Raw genomic sequence first — 16,706 nt, 5'->3', positions numbered from 1 at the left:
TCTTGTTAGCCTAAAATTACGAAGCCTGTCTATTTCTGTAAGGACTTGAGCAAGCTAGGAATAATTTTCCGTCAAATAAACGCATTTTAAGTAATCGCTTAATCTCGTTAATAAGTGGCTCTCCAGAGTGTAGCTTAATGTTTGTGTGTGTGTTTGTTGAGTCGGTTGGCTGCTTCAATCAAATTCAATTGCAACGCGCACAAGTATTTTACAAGCAACCCGAGACGGCGCTCTGCATGAGTGAGACAGAGCTAGCAATAGTGTCGAGTCTCAATGGCGGTTGTGTGCGACGAAGGCGTTGACGAAACGAAACGGAAAAAAACAATTGACAGCCGCTGCTGCTTCTTCTTCCTGGTAGGTGGAGCAAATCAGCTGCTGCGCTTATTGTGAATGCCAAAATGAAACTTAAGTGGTTGTTATTTTTTGTATATTTTATTTTAATTCAAATAGCACAAGGACTTTACATAAATTAATTAACTAATATTTAAATTACATGCAAGCGTGCTGCTGATGTGTTGTTTTGTTTTGTTTGATATGTAGGCAACGTTGTTGTTTTTGTATTAATTTACTTGTATATTTATAATAATTGGGTTTGTGCACAAAATATGTATTTGTTGTTTGTTGTTTTTATTAAAATTAAATTCAAATTACACTAGTAACTAACTAATTGTTATTACAGCTTTAAAGTAATAAACGTTCAATTTGTTTGTGATACATATTTACATTTGTTTGTGTTGTTGTTGTTGGGTCAAATTGCACCAAGGATTTAAATTGTCTTAGCTCAATTTCAATGAAATTATTTGTATACATACATAATTTGTTGTTGTGGTTGTGCAGCTCTGTATGTGTATAAGTGTGTGTGTAAATTGGGGACGGCTATACAAATTATTTATGTATAATGTATTATAATTGAATTTAGTTTTGATTTGTTTGCTTTCTTCACTTAATTGCTATTTTAAAATGATGTGTATCATATCATATCTTATAGTTTAGGCATTATCTAGAACAAAAACAAACATAATACATACAAGTGGGAAAAATTACATATTAAATACAAAATAAACATACGATTTTACATGGGTTATATTCATACATTTCTAATTTTCATACTGGTTGCATGAAGGGGGATGGCTGGGATACTTAGTGTTGAGGGCGGGGTAGGGGCGGGGGCAGCGATAAACACGACGAATATACAATCACAAAAATTAACAACGTGCAATATTCAAATGCACCGCTGCCCAGGCCACTTTAATCAACAGTCTGACTGTTGCCCAAGTGCCCAAGAAGAATTCCCTTTCTGTTCACCCCCCGCTACAAGTTGCTAAAAGTGCTCAAGCCAAGTCTACCGCCAGATCACTAGGACATGTTGCAAAGGTGTTGGTGCCACTCTCCAGTTGTTGCTGCTGTTGCTCCAACATGTAGCTGCCATTGTTGTTGGTGTTGCTGCCATAGCTGGTCGCCTCTCGATCTCCACCATAGTCATGTCACATCGAGAGCGTGCCCACGCCCACAGCAGCAGCGGACATCTGGGCGCTGTGCTGCTGCTGCAGATGTGAATGCGCCGCTGCCGCAGCCAGCGAATGACTGTGCGCCGCCAGATGGGGATGCAGACGCATGGCGGGCAGATTCATGGCCATCGGATTCATCGAGTGCAGCGGATGCTGCAGATGCAGACCCGGCTCCAGTTTCGTCTTTGCATCCAGCAGCTGACTGTAGTCGGTGTGCTGGACACCGCCCATCACATTGGGATCGCTGCCCTTCTTGTTCTGTTTGCGCTCCTTGGCGCGTCGATTCTGGAACCAGATCTTCACCTGACGCTCCGACAGCGACAACGATTGCGCCAGCTCGCTCTTGCGCCGAATGGTTATGTAGCGCGATGTGCAGTACTCCTTCTCCAGCTCCAGGCGCTGGAAGTCGGTGTAAACCACGCGATATTTGTCCTTGGTCCGGGTTTTGCCTGTCAAAGAAAAGATGCATCAAATAAATGGTTAGTTACAGATTAAAGTAAATTTATATTCAATACTTCGAATAAGGCTATATAAATGGAGAACAGATTTGAATTAAAAACATTCCCAAATATTTCATTTAGTTTGACCCCTAAAACTGTTTTTGAAATGCAAATAAAGTAAATTTACATTCAATAGTTCGAATAACGATATAAATGTAATTAAATATTGGCTACGCTGTAAGATTTAAATATTTCTGACAGAGAAAAAGATCAGCTTAAATGAAATAGCTGTATAAAAGGAGAACATACAAATAATGTTCCTAAAAGTAGGTTTGAATTAAAAACAGGCTCAAATATGTAATTTAGCCCTTAAAACCGTTTTTGAAATCCAATGCTAAACATTCATTAATCCATTATTTCTAGCAAAGAAATATATATATTTATAAAATAAAGATTACATGCAAATATTGTAGTAATAAATCAACCGTAGCGCAACTCAACTAAATAATCTATGTAAAACAATATTTAATTGTGCTGAAATAACTTCCGCCACATGCATAAATCAAGATTATATTCTTCCAATTAATATAATTACTTTTATAGTACAAGTGTGTAAATATAATTATTTAATAATTGTTGCAGTTGAAGAAAAAGGTGAACTGAGACTCTGTCGTCACAACTCGAGGGAATGACTTGAGTTGAGTGAGTGGCGTGCGATGGGCAAACAAGTCGAGCTCATCCTCATGATGGGCAGGCGGCACATCATCATCATCATCATCATCGTTCCCATCACATTCACATCAACTTGGTTCGTCACAACAGCCGACAATATTTGAATTAAGATAGGCCATAAAAATGAGAAAAAGAGGCAAAAAAAAAAAAAAAGAAGCAACGTTGCGGTAAACATCAAAATGCAAACTCCAGGGGAGCATGGGGGAGGCACACTCTTTGCTTTTTTTTTTTGGGGCGCCGCAAGAGACACCCAAGAGGCAGCTGGCAACCAACAAGAGGAGAACTGGCGACCTGGCCAAATGGCGCTCGCGGCTGCTGTTGTGCAATTAGTCAATCAAAACTCAAATAGATGACACAAAACGAGCTAACGACAAGGCATGAAAAAGGCTACGGGATCATGTCATGCCACAGTTGTCTCTGGCTACGTGATAAACACACTCACTTACACCCAACACACACATACTCTGGCACTCTGGAAAACTCTCTAGGATTGCGCGACGACTATCACAACCAAATGAAATGCAAACATCTACTTGGGTATTTTTTTTCTCTACCATTTTGGGATTTTGCTCTAATTTTTTTTTGTAGCACTCTGAATGCGTTTGTAAACCACAATTAAAATCGAGCAAACAAGCGAGCAAATAGACAAATATTTTCACAGATGATAAGTTCAAGCGATACACACACACACACACACACACACACACATACACAGCAGATACTACACGAAGCAGAACAGAAATCCGAGGCAACTCGGAGTAGGTGTTAAAGACCTTAAGATCCTCTACACCTGCCTCTTGATATATGGCGCAAACACACTCTCTCTCAATTTTTTGATAATTAATCATCCGGCTATATATTAATTATACAATTTTCTCAATTCGATTTCGAATTGGGTTGTGAAAAGCAGTTTCGGGTTGGCTAAGTGGAGGTAAGTGGCCAAGTTGGTGTCCCTAACGAGGCCTAAAGTCCGAAATGTTCTGTCGCTTTTTGGGCCTTATCTCTTGCACTCGTATTTATTTTTTACACTTTTGTTTAGACGTGAATTTATAGCGTTCTCTTCGTCGTTGTTGTCGTTGTCGTCATCGTTCTTGGCTGTTTACTCACTTAAAGCCTCATTCTTTCAGTTTCAGTTCGTTTCTTTTTTTTTGTGTTTTTAATCTAGCTTTTCGTCGCGTCTCTGTGCCTAATAATAAATCTCAAATTTTGAGGCTTGTTGCAATTTTAGTGTGGGGTGGTGGTGCCTTTAGATCTAGAAAATGTACTCAAGAAAAAGTCAAGACCCAACAGAACTCAACGCGGTTCGTTGATCATCGTCGCTTTTGGCCCGCGCGTGTTCTTGGCTCACACACAGTGCTGATAAGTGTAGACGGGGTGTTGTAGAAGCCATAATACAACTAATGCTGATAACCCGCAAAACTGTTTAGACAGACTTTAGATGGCAGAGCGTTGGATTTGAGGAAGTGCACAAATATTTGAGGCCATTAAAAAGCAAAAGCTCGGGGCAAAGATATTAAATTAAAAAAAAAGGAGAATCATCAAGTAGGATTTCCTTGTGTAAATTGAACAAAACACGAAAATATTATTCCATCTCAGACAATTTCGCAATGTGATGATAAGTCATTAAGACTGTCACTCATTTTACGCTGTCTGTCTTTCTACTTATATAATAAACTCTTTGCAAAACAATGAAATCTTTTGTGGTATTCGTTCGTTGAATTATAAGGTGTTAAAAAAGTCGAGAATAATTGTAAAACTTATCTATAAAAAGAAGTAAAATTAAAAATTTCCTAACTACTTATAAAACTGTATTATATTTTTAAATATCATAATTTTCTATTAATTTGTAAGCAGTTCTGCATCAATTGAAATAATCTGACGATATAAATTGTAATCTAAATTATTCTTGCTTTAAAATTTATTCAATTCAAAATCTAATATTTGTTGATTAACTATTAATTTAAATCTTCTTTTTTTCCTTTAAAACTGTAAAATTATTTACGGAAATCTGTTGTATTCTAATTGCTTTATTATAGTTTAAAGGCTAATTAAAACCCTTTTTATTCCTTCCGGATTCCCATAAAAAAGTTAAACAAAAGCATAATTTCATTTTCAAGTTTCCCTTTTTTAAGAACCATCGTATAAATCTGTCTGCAGGCACAAGTTCTTCTTGGCATTTAATCTATGCATAACTTTTATCTGTTGGCACTTTCAGTTCCAATTTCTCACACCTGAACACGCTGAGTAAACACGCCGGAGTCCAAACTGGAGCACATTGTTGTGTTAGCGGCATTGGGGCCTAAATACTATATCTATGTGTGTGTGTGTGTGTGTGTGTGTAGTTGTAGTTGTGGTTAAGTATGGTTCTATCTGACCTTCACGGCCATAACCATATAATCCAATAAATTGTGTATACCATATATAAAACTATAAAGTTACTAACCCGTACTGAGTGTTTTATTATCTGCACACAAAATAAATACGCACACTTTATGTGGACCAAGCAAGCAAAGTTGTCTAACTCGAACTCATATCACAACTCGGCTGAACTAAACTGGGAATGTTAGACAAACAGACACACAGATCTGCGCTTAACGAGATCACTCTTCACAAGATCTGCGAGATAAGATATCATAACTCATAAAGGGGGAAAACAATATGGAAAAACTAAAGTCATTTTTGCAAACAACCAAAACACAAAAAAAAAACGAAAAAAAAAGGAAAGAGCAGATAGTATCTAAAAAATATATTTATACATACAGTATGTTTGTTTCTGGGTGGGTTTAATTATAGTACATAGTATATACTCTAAATATATATATGTGCAGATATACTGTATAGCCAGACACAGTCTTAAAAGCACAAATACATTTTATTCGTAATTAAATAAAATGCTCGCGTTGTGCCTTTTTTTGTGGAAAAAAGGTGTGACATTTTTTTATGGCTTTGTCACTGCCAGCGAGAAGAGGGAAAGAGGGAAAAGGGGAGTAAGGTGGTGCTCAAAGGTGGGGTAAGTGCGTAACAGTAAATTTATATAAATGGGTGTACGTGAAGCTCTTCCTCTTCTTGTTGCATCTGCTGCTCGTTCAACAACTGCTTTAAGTGTGGCAACGATTTGTAATTGAAAATTGAACTGCGTCTATATAAATGTGAGTTCTTCTACAGCGATCGCCACATAATGATGGATTAGTTGACATTACCTATCATAGTTTACAGCTCTTGTCGATTGCATACGCTTGAGAGACGGCGGCATAGTTCAAATGCACGCACTCCCTAATCCCAGTTGAGGTCTATATCAACACTAAGAACTCCGATTCCTGACTCCAATCGGAATCAGAGTTGCGAGTTGTGTGTGTTGCAGCACTCTTGCTTGCCTCAAGTTGCAGGGCTTTGCAGAGGCTTGGTCGATAAGCTTTAATAGCTGTTTGTCGCACATCGAATGCTCGTCGTATATCGAATGTGATACTCATTAAATATTACACATGTTTACCATACGATGTGCTGCTCTGGATAAAACTGGCACTCATTCATTCACAGCGTTTTCTATATCTATTCAGATACTATTACAACACTGCGAAAAAAGTGAGAGTTGCAGTGAACTATTAAAAGATGATCACAAATGATTCCAATGAAATTAGTTTGAAAACTTTGAATAAATTTGTTGGATTTTCTTTCTTCTAATTTTTGAAAACCAGCGTGAAACTCAAAAGATTCTCTATGTTATGAATTCAAACTATTCTTTCACTATATTTTAAACTACAAATAAAACTGTCTCCGTTAATTACTAAATAAACTTGAACTTTTGTGATAAATTTGATTTATCCTTATTAAAATCGTTTCTTTATGTTTTCATTCACTTTGCCTATTAACAATCAATTTATTCACTATTTATTTATGTTATAATTTACTTTACATTCATCGCCTTATCTTTTACAAATATAAATATGTATAAACCATTTGCAATCATCGACTTTGAACGTCGTTTTTCTAGTTAATAATTGAAAAAGGAAAACACTTGCTACCGTTATTCCTGACCTTATCAATAGTCCATAAATTGCAGTGTAATAATTCACAACTGGTCTGCGCTCGCACTTAAACAATCGAATGGTTTATGAGTGTGTATCTGTAACTGTAGTTGTGTATCTATAACTGTATTTCTATCTGTATCTGTATCTGTATGAACAATATCTGCGTGTTTGTATCTCGCACCGTTTCTGTTGCCGACAAAGGAATTTGTGCAAATAGCAAATGCCAATAGTTGGGTTGGCTTTAAGATTTTATAGCCCCCTAAGATTATGTTCTATATATATTACTCGCATACAATATACGTATATATATTATTAAATTGATTGTTTTCTATTTAACCAAAGAAGCGCACACAAACAAATTGGAGCAAAGTTAAGCTACAAGTGACAGAGAGAGTTGACAATGCTTGTAAATTATAATTTAGAAATATGTTTTGTGGTATCGAGAGTAATAAATGAATGAATAGTTCAAGTAGCTAAAAATATAATTGCCCGAGCAGCTGTTGCACTATTGAAGGACAACCTCAGCCTAAGATTGCGGCAATTATTTGTGTCCAGTTCCCAACGGGCAAATCACAGGCAACCAGGACACTTATGGTTACAGTTACGAGTGTAACTGTTGCGGTTAGTTATGGACTCTGCTTGGTGGTTGCTCGCTGACAGCGTGTTAATACGCTTTTGCCACCGCCTGCTGTGGCTTAATTTGTCACTGGCATGCCGCATAAGTGAAGCAGCAGCAGCAAACACACACATTGAGCGGAAGAACATCTTTATCTATCTGTAGCTGTGGGCATTGCCCAATGTGCGACGACCACAAGAACTCAAAGCGGCAGATGAGCAACTCTATTGGGAGACATTTGTTACCTGCAGCCTTGGTTTGGTTTGCTCTCTTTCTTTATCCCCGACTTCTGTTCTATTTAAATTCTGGCATTAAAGCTGACTGTCTGGGTCAAAAGTTAGCTTTGCCTCCCCATTCACGCCTCGACTTTGCCCGCAGCAGCAATTTCATTTATTGCACCCCGGGGATGTAGTTCAACACTTGACTTTTCAACACTCAATAATTCGCTCTGAGCTCTAAGCTCTACGCTTTAAGTTCAGCACAATATTTTTTGCCTTTTTTTCGCCAAAATGGGAAAGGGAAAGGGGGGGGGCAGCATCATAAATGTGGCAGAGACAACGAAACAAGCGAGAACAACAATGAGTTGGCCACTTGGTTGGGCTTCATCTACACTTTGTGTGTGTTGCTCTCGCACCACCCAAGCGACAATATAACAATAACATTTATTTGGCATTTTGCTGCTGTTTTAGATGCTGTTATATCGTAAATATTAGCTCAAATTACATCATAAAATCATTTGATTCGATTTGACGTTTATTTTATTTTCTTTTCTTTTCCTTGCTTTCCTTTTTTTCTCTTTTTTTTTTTTTGATGCTCCGCTGCCTTTTGTCTTTTGCATCCCGTTTACATGGGCTTTGGCTTATTTGCCACAATTTACTACCTTTGTGGCAGCATCGCAGCTCAAAAGGGTAAATCAATGTAGGCTGCTCTATTTTGTTGCTTTACAACTAACTAAACGAGGCGACATTGTAATAAATATTCGGCAAGATTTGTAAAGATATTTTAGTCTAGTTTTTTTGTATTATATGAATATAATACTTTGCGAATCATTTAAATAAGAATTTTGTAATATAATCAAAATATTTAATGTAAACCTTTAAGAAAATGTATCAAATGTGTCTCTAAAATATGATGTTAAGCATTATCTCTTCTTAAACCTTTCGAATTAAAGGTAACTAAATATTTTTTAAGAAAGAAGTTTAAGAATAAGTTTTGACTTTATGAGAGAAGTTATTAAAAATATGTATGGATAACAAATATATTCTTTTGTTCATTGTTTTTAAGTGTCTAAGTTAATTCAATGCCAATTCTTCAAGCCGTCGGTAAACCTTTAAAATGGTGTAGCCTAACTTCTCTTTAGTTTCATTCTACAAACTTAAACTATTCTCTCTATAACCCTTTTCTTTTCTCATTTTCTACAATGATTCGAGGCGACTCTTTTCTAATTTATATTGTTTAATTGCTGTTTTCCAATTCGTTTCTATAGCGGAACTCGACTGCAATATAACAAGTTTGATCTCTACTCTCATCTTTCCTCAAAGCCAGAAAATTAGATCAGCTGTATAATTTCCATAAAACGTAATTAAAGTTCCCCCTAATGCTATATGAAGGCCATCAATAAATAACTCTTTCGCTCACACACACGCACGCATACAAATGTATGCACACACACGCAAGAGAAGAGAAATTCAAAATGGCGGACATCAAAGTGGAAAGAAACATGCGACATGGAAACGCTTTATGAGCGCTCGCTTCCCATTCCCATTCTCATTCCATTTGTTCGTTCAATGCATATGCAAAAGTACAACGCCTCCAAGCAGACAGTCTCCCCCCGAGTTCCCCCCTCCCCCTCTTTACCCTCATGGAGGCAGGCCGCGCCCTGGCACGCAGCATTATAAATGCCAAAGAAGGAAAAGCAGCAAAAAAACAGAAAGAAAAAAGAAAAGAAATATTATCAGATCGCGTGCATCACAAACGAATGCCGACCGCGGTACGTGCCGCAGCCAAATGTGGCACGCAAGCAAGCCAAGGGGCCAAGGGGCAGTGGGGAAAGGGAGCGAGGCGGAGTTGCAATGATGCAGAGGATGTGAATGAGGAATGTGGACGTGGCCAACACGCCATTGGCAGCGACGAGCGGTTTTAGGCCGCATTTTTATGGCGACAGCTGAGCGAGAGAGGGAGAGAGAGACAGAGAGAGAGAGAGAGAGAGAGGGAGTGTCGACTTGGTGTGTGCTTACAAAATGGCAGCCGAGCCAAGCCAGCAAGACTGTTGGCCAGAATTTAACGGCCAAGCCAAGTCGCAAGTCGCGAGTCGCCATTAAGGCCATAAATTGTCAGGCGGGTAAAAATTATTTTCAAATTTACGTTAATTATTTCGAATGCGGAGCTGTGGCATGCAATAAACATTTACAATCATGCGCTATATAGTATATAGAGATACATATATGTAGATACGATATACGACTCGAGCTTATTTATGAGCGGCACATGCAAAAGCCACAAAGCAAAAACAAAAAACAAGAAAAAACGAGAAAAATTAAACCCAAAGAAGAAAAAAGAGAGTCTAAGAAATTATTTGGTTTTTTTTAGGATGCGTACCACCTGCTTCCAGAATATCGGAAAAGTCATCTAAATTGGGCGTGCTGCACAGCTCTGTTAATAAGCAAAAGGTTAAGATTGATATACAGATAGAGAGATAGAGATAGAGATAGATAACTGATTGATATATTGATATATTAGTTTGATGAGTCAGCTTAGCAGAGCAATTGTGTTTGCCCAACAACAGTAGCTGTGTTTGGCCTGAGCATATACTAAAGCATTCATAAGCCAGGCCAACACATTATTGATAATTTGCGCTTCATAAAAATATTAAACAATAAATTTTGCACAGCGCGCTCCTCTGGTGTGAACTATAAATTGTGTCTGTTCTGTTCTGTTCTGTTCTATTCTGGTCTCGTTCTTATCTCAGTGGGTTAAACTCTTCGGGTCAACGTGCAACAATATTTGAATAATCTTTGAGGCCTGCGCCGCAGTGTAAATAAGATGCAACTGAGGTTTGCTCTACAACTATAACTATACTATATAAATGTATAACAATATAACAGTTTAACGGTCTATTTGCTGAACATGAGCAAACTGTAAAGTGTGCTGTGACGATTGATGGGCAATGGGCGAATAACGAGTAGCAAGTGGTCATTTATTAATGGCAAACGAGCTATAACAAATCCCAGCTAATAATCATCATAATTAAAGTGGCATAAAAATCAGAATATGGCTACCATATACAATATTCATTCATTGTTATGGTTAGGGTATACAATATAAAAGTATATACTTTGCGCCCCCTAAAATACAGTCAGCGTAGTCATCGTAGTCGTCGCTCAATGAATGGAATGAAACATTTAATTTAGTTTTTTATAATTATTGCTACTTTATTGTATTGTTAAGCGATTAACGGCACATATATATATGCCTATATATATGGTAGTAAATGCCACCAGCTGGACTGCAAATCTTGGCCATAAACAGAACAACAACGAAACGGTAGCAAACCTTGTTTCGCATACGCATTTCATAAGAAACGTGTCCACAATAAGCTTGACACGTTTCCCGCCAGTCAATCAGTCACCCACTTAGTCAGCCAGTCAGTCAGTCAAACAGTCAGTCAGTCAGTCAGCGAGTCACTCAATCAGTGGCATTATGCCGTGAGGAGATATAAAAGAGCTGATATTTTGTTTATACTTGCAAACGCAAAATATTTGCCCCGTTCTATGTGTCGTATGAGCGATTTTGATTGACAATCGGATTTTAATGTCGTTGGCGGGGCTTACGAGACGAGGCTAGCATGTCGAGCATTTTTGTTTATGGCTAAAGGAAATGATTCTCGGCTCGACTCGACGCGGTCCGGCACATTTAGTTTTTAATTTTAGAATTGAATTTTTGTTGGGCTTTGCTTTTTCAGCGATTAGCTGATAAACTCATAAACAACTGGAAAAGCCCATAAACGCAGGCTGAAGCTGATGAAATCGCCACTTGATACCAATGATAATACAATTTGAAAGCTCTTTTTAGCTGATGGAAACTTTGAAAAGTTGTTGATGACATTCTAAGAAAAGATTATGATATTTGAAAAAAAATGTGAAGTGCGAACTGTCGATTGAAAATAATATAATTAAAAACCTTATTTCTTTCCTTATTAATCGTAGTATAAAACTAAAGTACAGAATTTTCAATGATTTTAGTTTAGAAATTGGAAAAAGTGTTGTGTTATTTAATTATTTGCCTGTAAAGCTGCTTAAAGCTCCGTCTACAACCCAATCCAAATTGAAGATAGCTTTTTTTGTACTGTTTATTATCTCATTTCTTTAAAATCGTTAAGCTTCCAAATCCACGGCGCCTCATCGAATAACCGAAATAAATTTCCACACATTTGTGTATATCAACATATCGAGTATCGAGTAACACCTTATAGCGTACATGAGAAGGGCTTTTCAGCTACAAAATTTCAGTTATGAGCAATATCAATGCCAATACAAATAACAGCGCACACACATTGTATTTAAACAACTAAGTCCAAAGCAAATGAATCGATGGAACACACACAAGTCATGTCAATGCGAGATAGAGAAAGACATAGACATCGAGAGTAGCAGCAAAGGGCGAGGCGAGGCGAAGGGAGAGTTGGGTATGTGAAAGAGAGACTGTGCTAATCCTGGCATGTCAATCATGGTACCATTTGTCAGACGCAATGTCGTCGCTTTGCCCACGGATAGATGATGAACTGGGCTAATCAACAGCGGACTTCATTTTGACACATGCTCCGTCCGGGACAGGGACAGGGAGAGGGACAGGGGCAGCATTGAGGGACTCTAACTGTGGCCTGTGCTGACGGCAGCGTCGCACAAAAACCAAATATTGATAGCACTGATAACGATCGACAGCGCGACATCGACATCGACGAGAATGTAGCTCTGACTGCACCACCAGCTAGCTAGTGGCCATTTTTAATGGCTTATCATGCAACCACATACATATACACACACTTTACCCTCCTACCCAACTCCCAATGTATATATATATATATATATGTATATATGTTTATTCATATGTTGTCTAGCTATGTTGGGTATCATAATTTCAAATTGGAGTTCAATTCTTTTCTTTTTGGGGCCAGACATTGGGGCTGCACAAATCTAAGCTGACTATAGAGATAGTTCTCCCTCGATATTTGTGATATGTCGTATATATAAATTTTGTGACTATTGACATATTAAATCTCAATGTGTCATGTGGCATTATGTTTTGAGCCCGAATTCCCCTCTGTATAATTGCTTTGCTGTTCTATTCTGTTTCTAACCAAATCCCAAGTTGCGACTTATCAGTTTCGAATATTGTTGCTATTGTTGTTGTTGTTTCTTCCTGGATCTCTCGCTCGTAACATCCAATATTTTTTTTAATAATGATTGCAAAGATTTGGCCATAAATGTCGCTATTTAGTTTTTATTGGAAGTAATACTAATTTTTATTGGTTTATTGGCTATATTGTTTTAATCAATACTCTCGTACCCAGGGCGGCGCTCTTATCAAGTTATCAACCATATAACCAGGCTATGGGCTGGAGATAACGCACACGTTTTGATACTCCTATCACCCCGAAAACTAAAATAAAACAAAAAAAATACCATTATTGGAGCAACATAGAAACCCCGGGTAAACCATTGACAGGCGGACGTTCATTTCACAAAGGTGTTGATGGCCTATTCTCCGCCTCCTACACCTCCCCTGCTGCCTCTAGACAATTCCCGTAACCCCCTCCTAGACGAGGTATAGCACTAATCTAATCGCGAAAAGCCCGCCACAGGCCGCAGTTGAAACAAAAGTACAAGCAACAATAACAAATTGTTGAAGAACTTTTATTGCCACACCCAATGGCAATGCTTCACTTCAATACCCCGAGTAAAAATGGATATGTTGAGGTTCCACTGAAATGAAACCCTAGACACGTACGCCTCACTAAATTAAACACAAAACAAAAAAAATAAAAATCCTAATCAAAAAATTGCACCGAGCATTTGTGGCGAGGCGAATTCATCGCGGCGAATTCAATTGCTGGCGCTAAGTCAGCGGAATTGTTTATTATTTATAAGAATAATAAATAAAATGCATAATCTTAATTTGTCGTCTTGACCCGTTGAAGGATTAAAACGAACAACAGCCACAAACGGCAGGGCAATAAACGTTAATTGCATACCAACAGATTTTATGGGCTTAATGGATATCGTCGATATCGACGAACTCAAACGTCGTCGACGTCGTCAACTTGAAACGCGGGTCATAAATTGTGAGCGCTTGCGCACGTGTTTTAGTGTGAGTGTATTTGCTTGTTTTGGTATTTAACTTGCACTGCGCATGTTTATATATATACATATGCGTGTGTGTGTGTGTTTGTACGTTTGACATTTACATTGCGTGTACATGCAAATGCCAGTTGTTGTTTTTGTGTTGTGGATACCAAAACAAAAAAAGAGAGCAAACCACAAAGATGGCCGCAAACAGCGAACAGCAGCAGCAAAATAAAAATCAAAAGCCTTAAGCTGTTGTTGGCATTTGATCTGGCAACTTTTGAGCAACAAGCGAGCCTTGCCAGACGAGCGAAGCGCCGGCAAAGGGAATTGAAATGCAATGAAAGAGCTTTCTGTACAGAAGCTTTCTAAAGTTCTCAATTAGAATGAAGAGATACAAATATTTACATTTGGTATTTTCAATTGATTCGCATCGATGCATTCAAGCCTATTAGAAACACTTCTCACACCGCTAATTGCTGTGAGAGCAGTCTTTTTCATATCTTGCTTTGCCCACTATTTGCATTTTTCATTAGAAACTTAAGAAACAAAAATTGATCAACCCTATTGAATGTTTTTATAGTAAAATTGATTTACGACCCAAAATTAGTCAACATAGTCGACAAGCTGAGCCTCAGTTTAGCCTGGGGTATAAATCAAGTCAAAGGCAGTGTGCCTAGTTCTCCAGGGCCGTAAAATGAAGACAAACATTTGATTTTTATGGGCCGCTTGGACCGAATGACTGAATGCAACCAAATTGCTTATTGTTAGCTATAAAATTATGTTTCTTTTCCCTCTCACTCTTTCTAACACATTCGTTGTGTGTCTGTTTTCAAGCGCGAACAGCACGAGCACAAAGCTTTGAAGACAATGCAGCGACTGTGCTTCGCATTACGGATGCGGGATAAACCCAAAAAATGCTGACAACTAATACGTAGATGCTAATGTGTAAGTACATATGTATGTGAATGTGTAAACTTACCAGGCTGTGGCTGCGCTGGATACGAGGGCTTTTTCATCCAATCATAATATTGAGCTTTTGCTGGCGATGTGCGATGGTTGTTGTTGTTGTTGGTCACACTGTTATTGTTGTTGTTGTTGTGCGTCGATGGACTATTGTTGTTGTTTGCACTGGCCGCTAGATGGTGCGGCAAATGATGTGGCGACGAAGCGGACGTAGGCGCTCCAGGGCTGGATATCTCACTGCCCGACACCGTAATCGGCGGCGATGGCAACCCTTCGGCAATGTGTTGTTGTTGCTGCTGCTGCTGCACTTGGGATACGGAATCGGGTCCAATGCTGCCATTGGTATCATTCAACTGCGTTGTTCCTCCGCCCGCTGAAGGACCGCCAACAACAGGCGCTGAGCTGCTGCTGCCAGAGCTGGCTGAACTACTGGAGCCACCGCTGGCCAAACCGCTGTTGATATGATGTGCGTGATGCTGATGCATCAGCTGCTGGTGCGCCGATGTTGGCACATTCTGCACAAAATTATCGCTAGCCACCGCGGCTGCTGCTGCACTAGAGGCAGCCGGTGAATGCCAATCGCCGGCGCTTGAGTGGCTGAACATATGATGGGGATTGTAGTACATCGGATGGGCGGCGGCAGCAGCTGCAGCATGATGTGCGGCATGTGGTGATTCGACATCGCCAAGAAACTGATGATTTGGTCCCGCATGATAATTATTCCAGTTCCATGTTTGGCCGGCGGCAGCGGCCGAGGCGTAAGCCAAGTTTGCAGCACTGTGCTTTTGCGCATAGGGCAGTGTGTTGTAGTAGTGGGATACCATGATTTGAGGTTATGGTGCGCGCACTTATAAAAGTGTTTTAATTATAATGTGTTTATTGCGTTAGTTAAGCTGCACTTTGCGTTTTGCGGTTTTTGTCTTTTTAGCACTTTTTATAGAATTTACAGTTTACGAGCACATTTTGCAAGCTTGACTTGCAAATTTAACTTTCAACTTGTTCAATTTCTTTTTGCGCTCCTTTTTTGTGCGCTCTTTTTACTGCTCTCTCACGCACTTGAGCTAAGCTTATATTAGTGCGTTGCTCTATTTTGCAATTATCGATTACAGATTAGGCACTGATCTTGTTGTAATCGTCAAATGTATTTTTAGTATATTTAATTTGAATTCGCACACGCGTTTTTTAGGTGATTTCACTGTTGTGTTGTTTCAACTGCCGCTGCGTTTGGCCTGTTGTGACGTTAACCGCAGTCGAACGCGTACTGAAAGCAACGAGCGTCGCACTGACTGATAAACAAACCAAAAAAAGAAGCCCAGTCGGACTACACACAATCTTATGCTTGCAGCAGAGGCAATACCAGCAGCATATAACTAGTCATCTCGCTCACTCACACGCAGCTAACCATCTGCTGGCTGGTTTTAACCCTCGTCGCAAGCCCATTTCCGTTGAGTTTGAAATTCAAGATGGCTTATGTTTGTATGCGCACTCTTTCTTTGCTGCTGCCATCTCGCTCTAACGAACGTCATGTCATGGCTGAGCAGGTAGCTCCGCCCTCTCCCAGGGGCAGGTACCATTCACTTAGCGAAATGTGTGTTTAGATGGTAGGCGTTAAAGCCGACTACAATTACGAGACTACGACGACGAGTCTTCTACTACATATAGCATAGAAGACAGAAAGACCCCTTTTCCTTTACGACTGCTTCGATTTGTACTATAAACTACAATTGCCGTTGGCTGTCCCTAATTAAGTAATTCCATACCGAGTGTGCATTATGCAATTAGTGGCTGTAAAATCATGTTTGTAATGCCATAACTACGGATTTCATTTATTATACCTTTGTTGTAGTCTGCGTACATTTCGTTTCATTGAGCCTTTGCCTTTTCCATTTGTCGAGCCTCGATGCCAATCAAAGTTTTAATGTTGAGATTTATTTTTTGATTTTCGATTTGTTTTATGTTCCCATTTGTTTGAAGAGAAAATCAGTGATTATATAAATATTACGCTAATTGTAAGTGGTATAACACCTAAGAGTATTGCTCCATAAATCAGTGACTGGATTAAAAGTATGTAAAGG

At 38.9% G+C, this 16,706-nt stretch overlaps 1 protein-coding gene across 1 annotated transcript; it reads right to left on the bottom strand.

Moving 5' to 3' along the window:
* Nucleotides 1–511: 511 nt before the first annotated feature.
* LOC132792660 (homeotic protein caudal) lies at nucleotides 512–15,928 on the bottom strand. Its single transcript, XM_060802103.1, has 2 exons — nucleotides 14,648–15,928; nucleotides 512–1,957 (listed from the first exon to the last, which is right to left on the bottom strand). Exons 1-2 carry the CDS (start codon nucleotides 15,453–15,455, stop codon nucleotides 1,485–1,487), a joined length of 1,281 nt encoding a protein of 426 aa, XP_060658086.1. The 5' UTR covers nucleotides 15,456–15,928; the 3' UTR covers nucleotides 512–1,484.
* Between the last annotated feature and the right edge of the window lie 778 nt (nucleotides 15,929–16,706).

The sequence above is a fragment of the Drosophila nasuta genome, chromosome 2L, assembly GCF_023558535.2.
Source record: "Drosophila nasuta strain 15112-1781.00 chromosome 2L, ASM2355853v1, whole genome shotgun sequence".
In the NCBI taxonomy this organism is placed as follows: Eukaryota; Metazoa; Arthropoda; class Insecta; order Diptera; family Drosophilidae; genus Drosophila; species Drosophila nasuta.
This window is presented reverse-complemented; position numbering and strand designations above follow the sequence as displayed.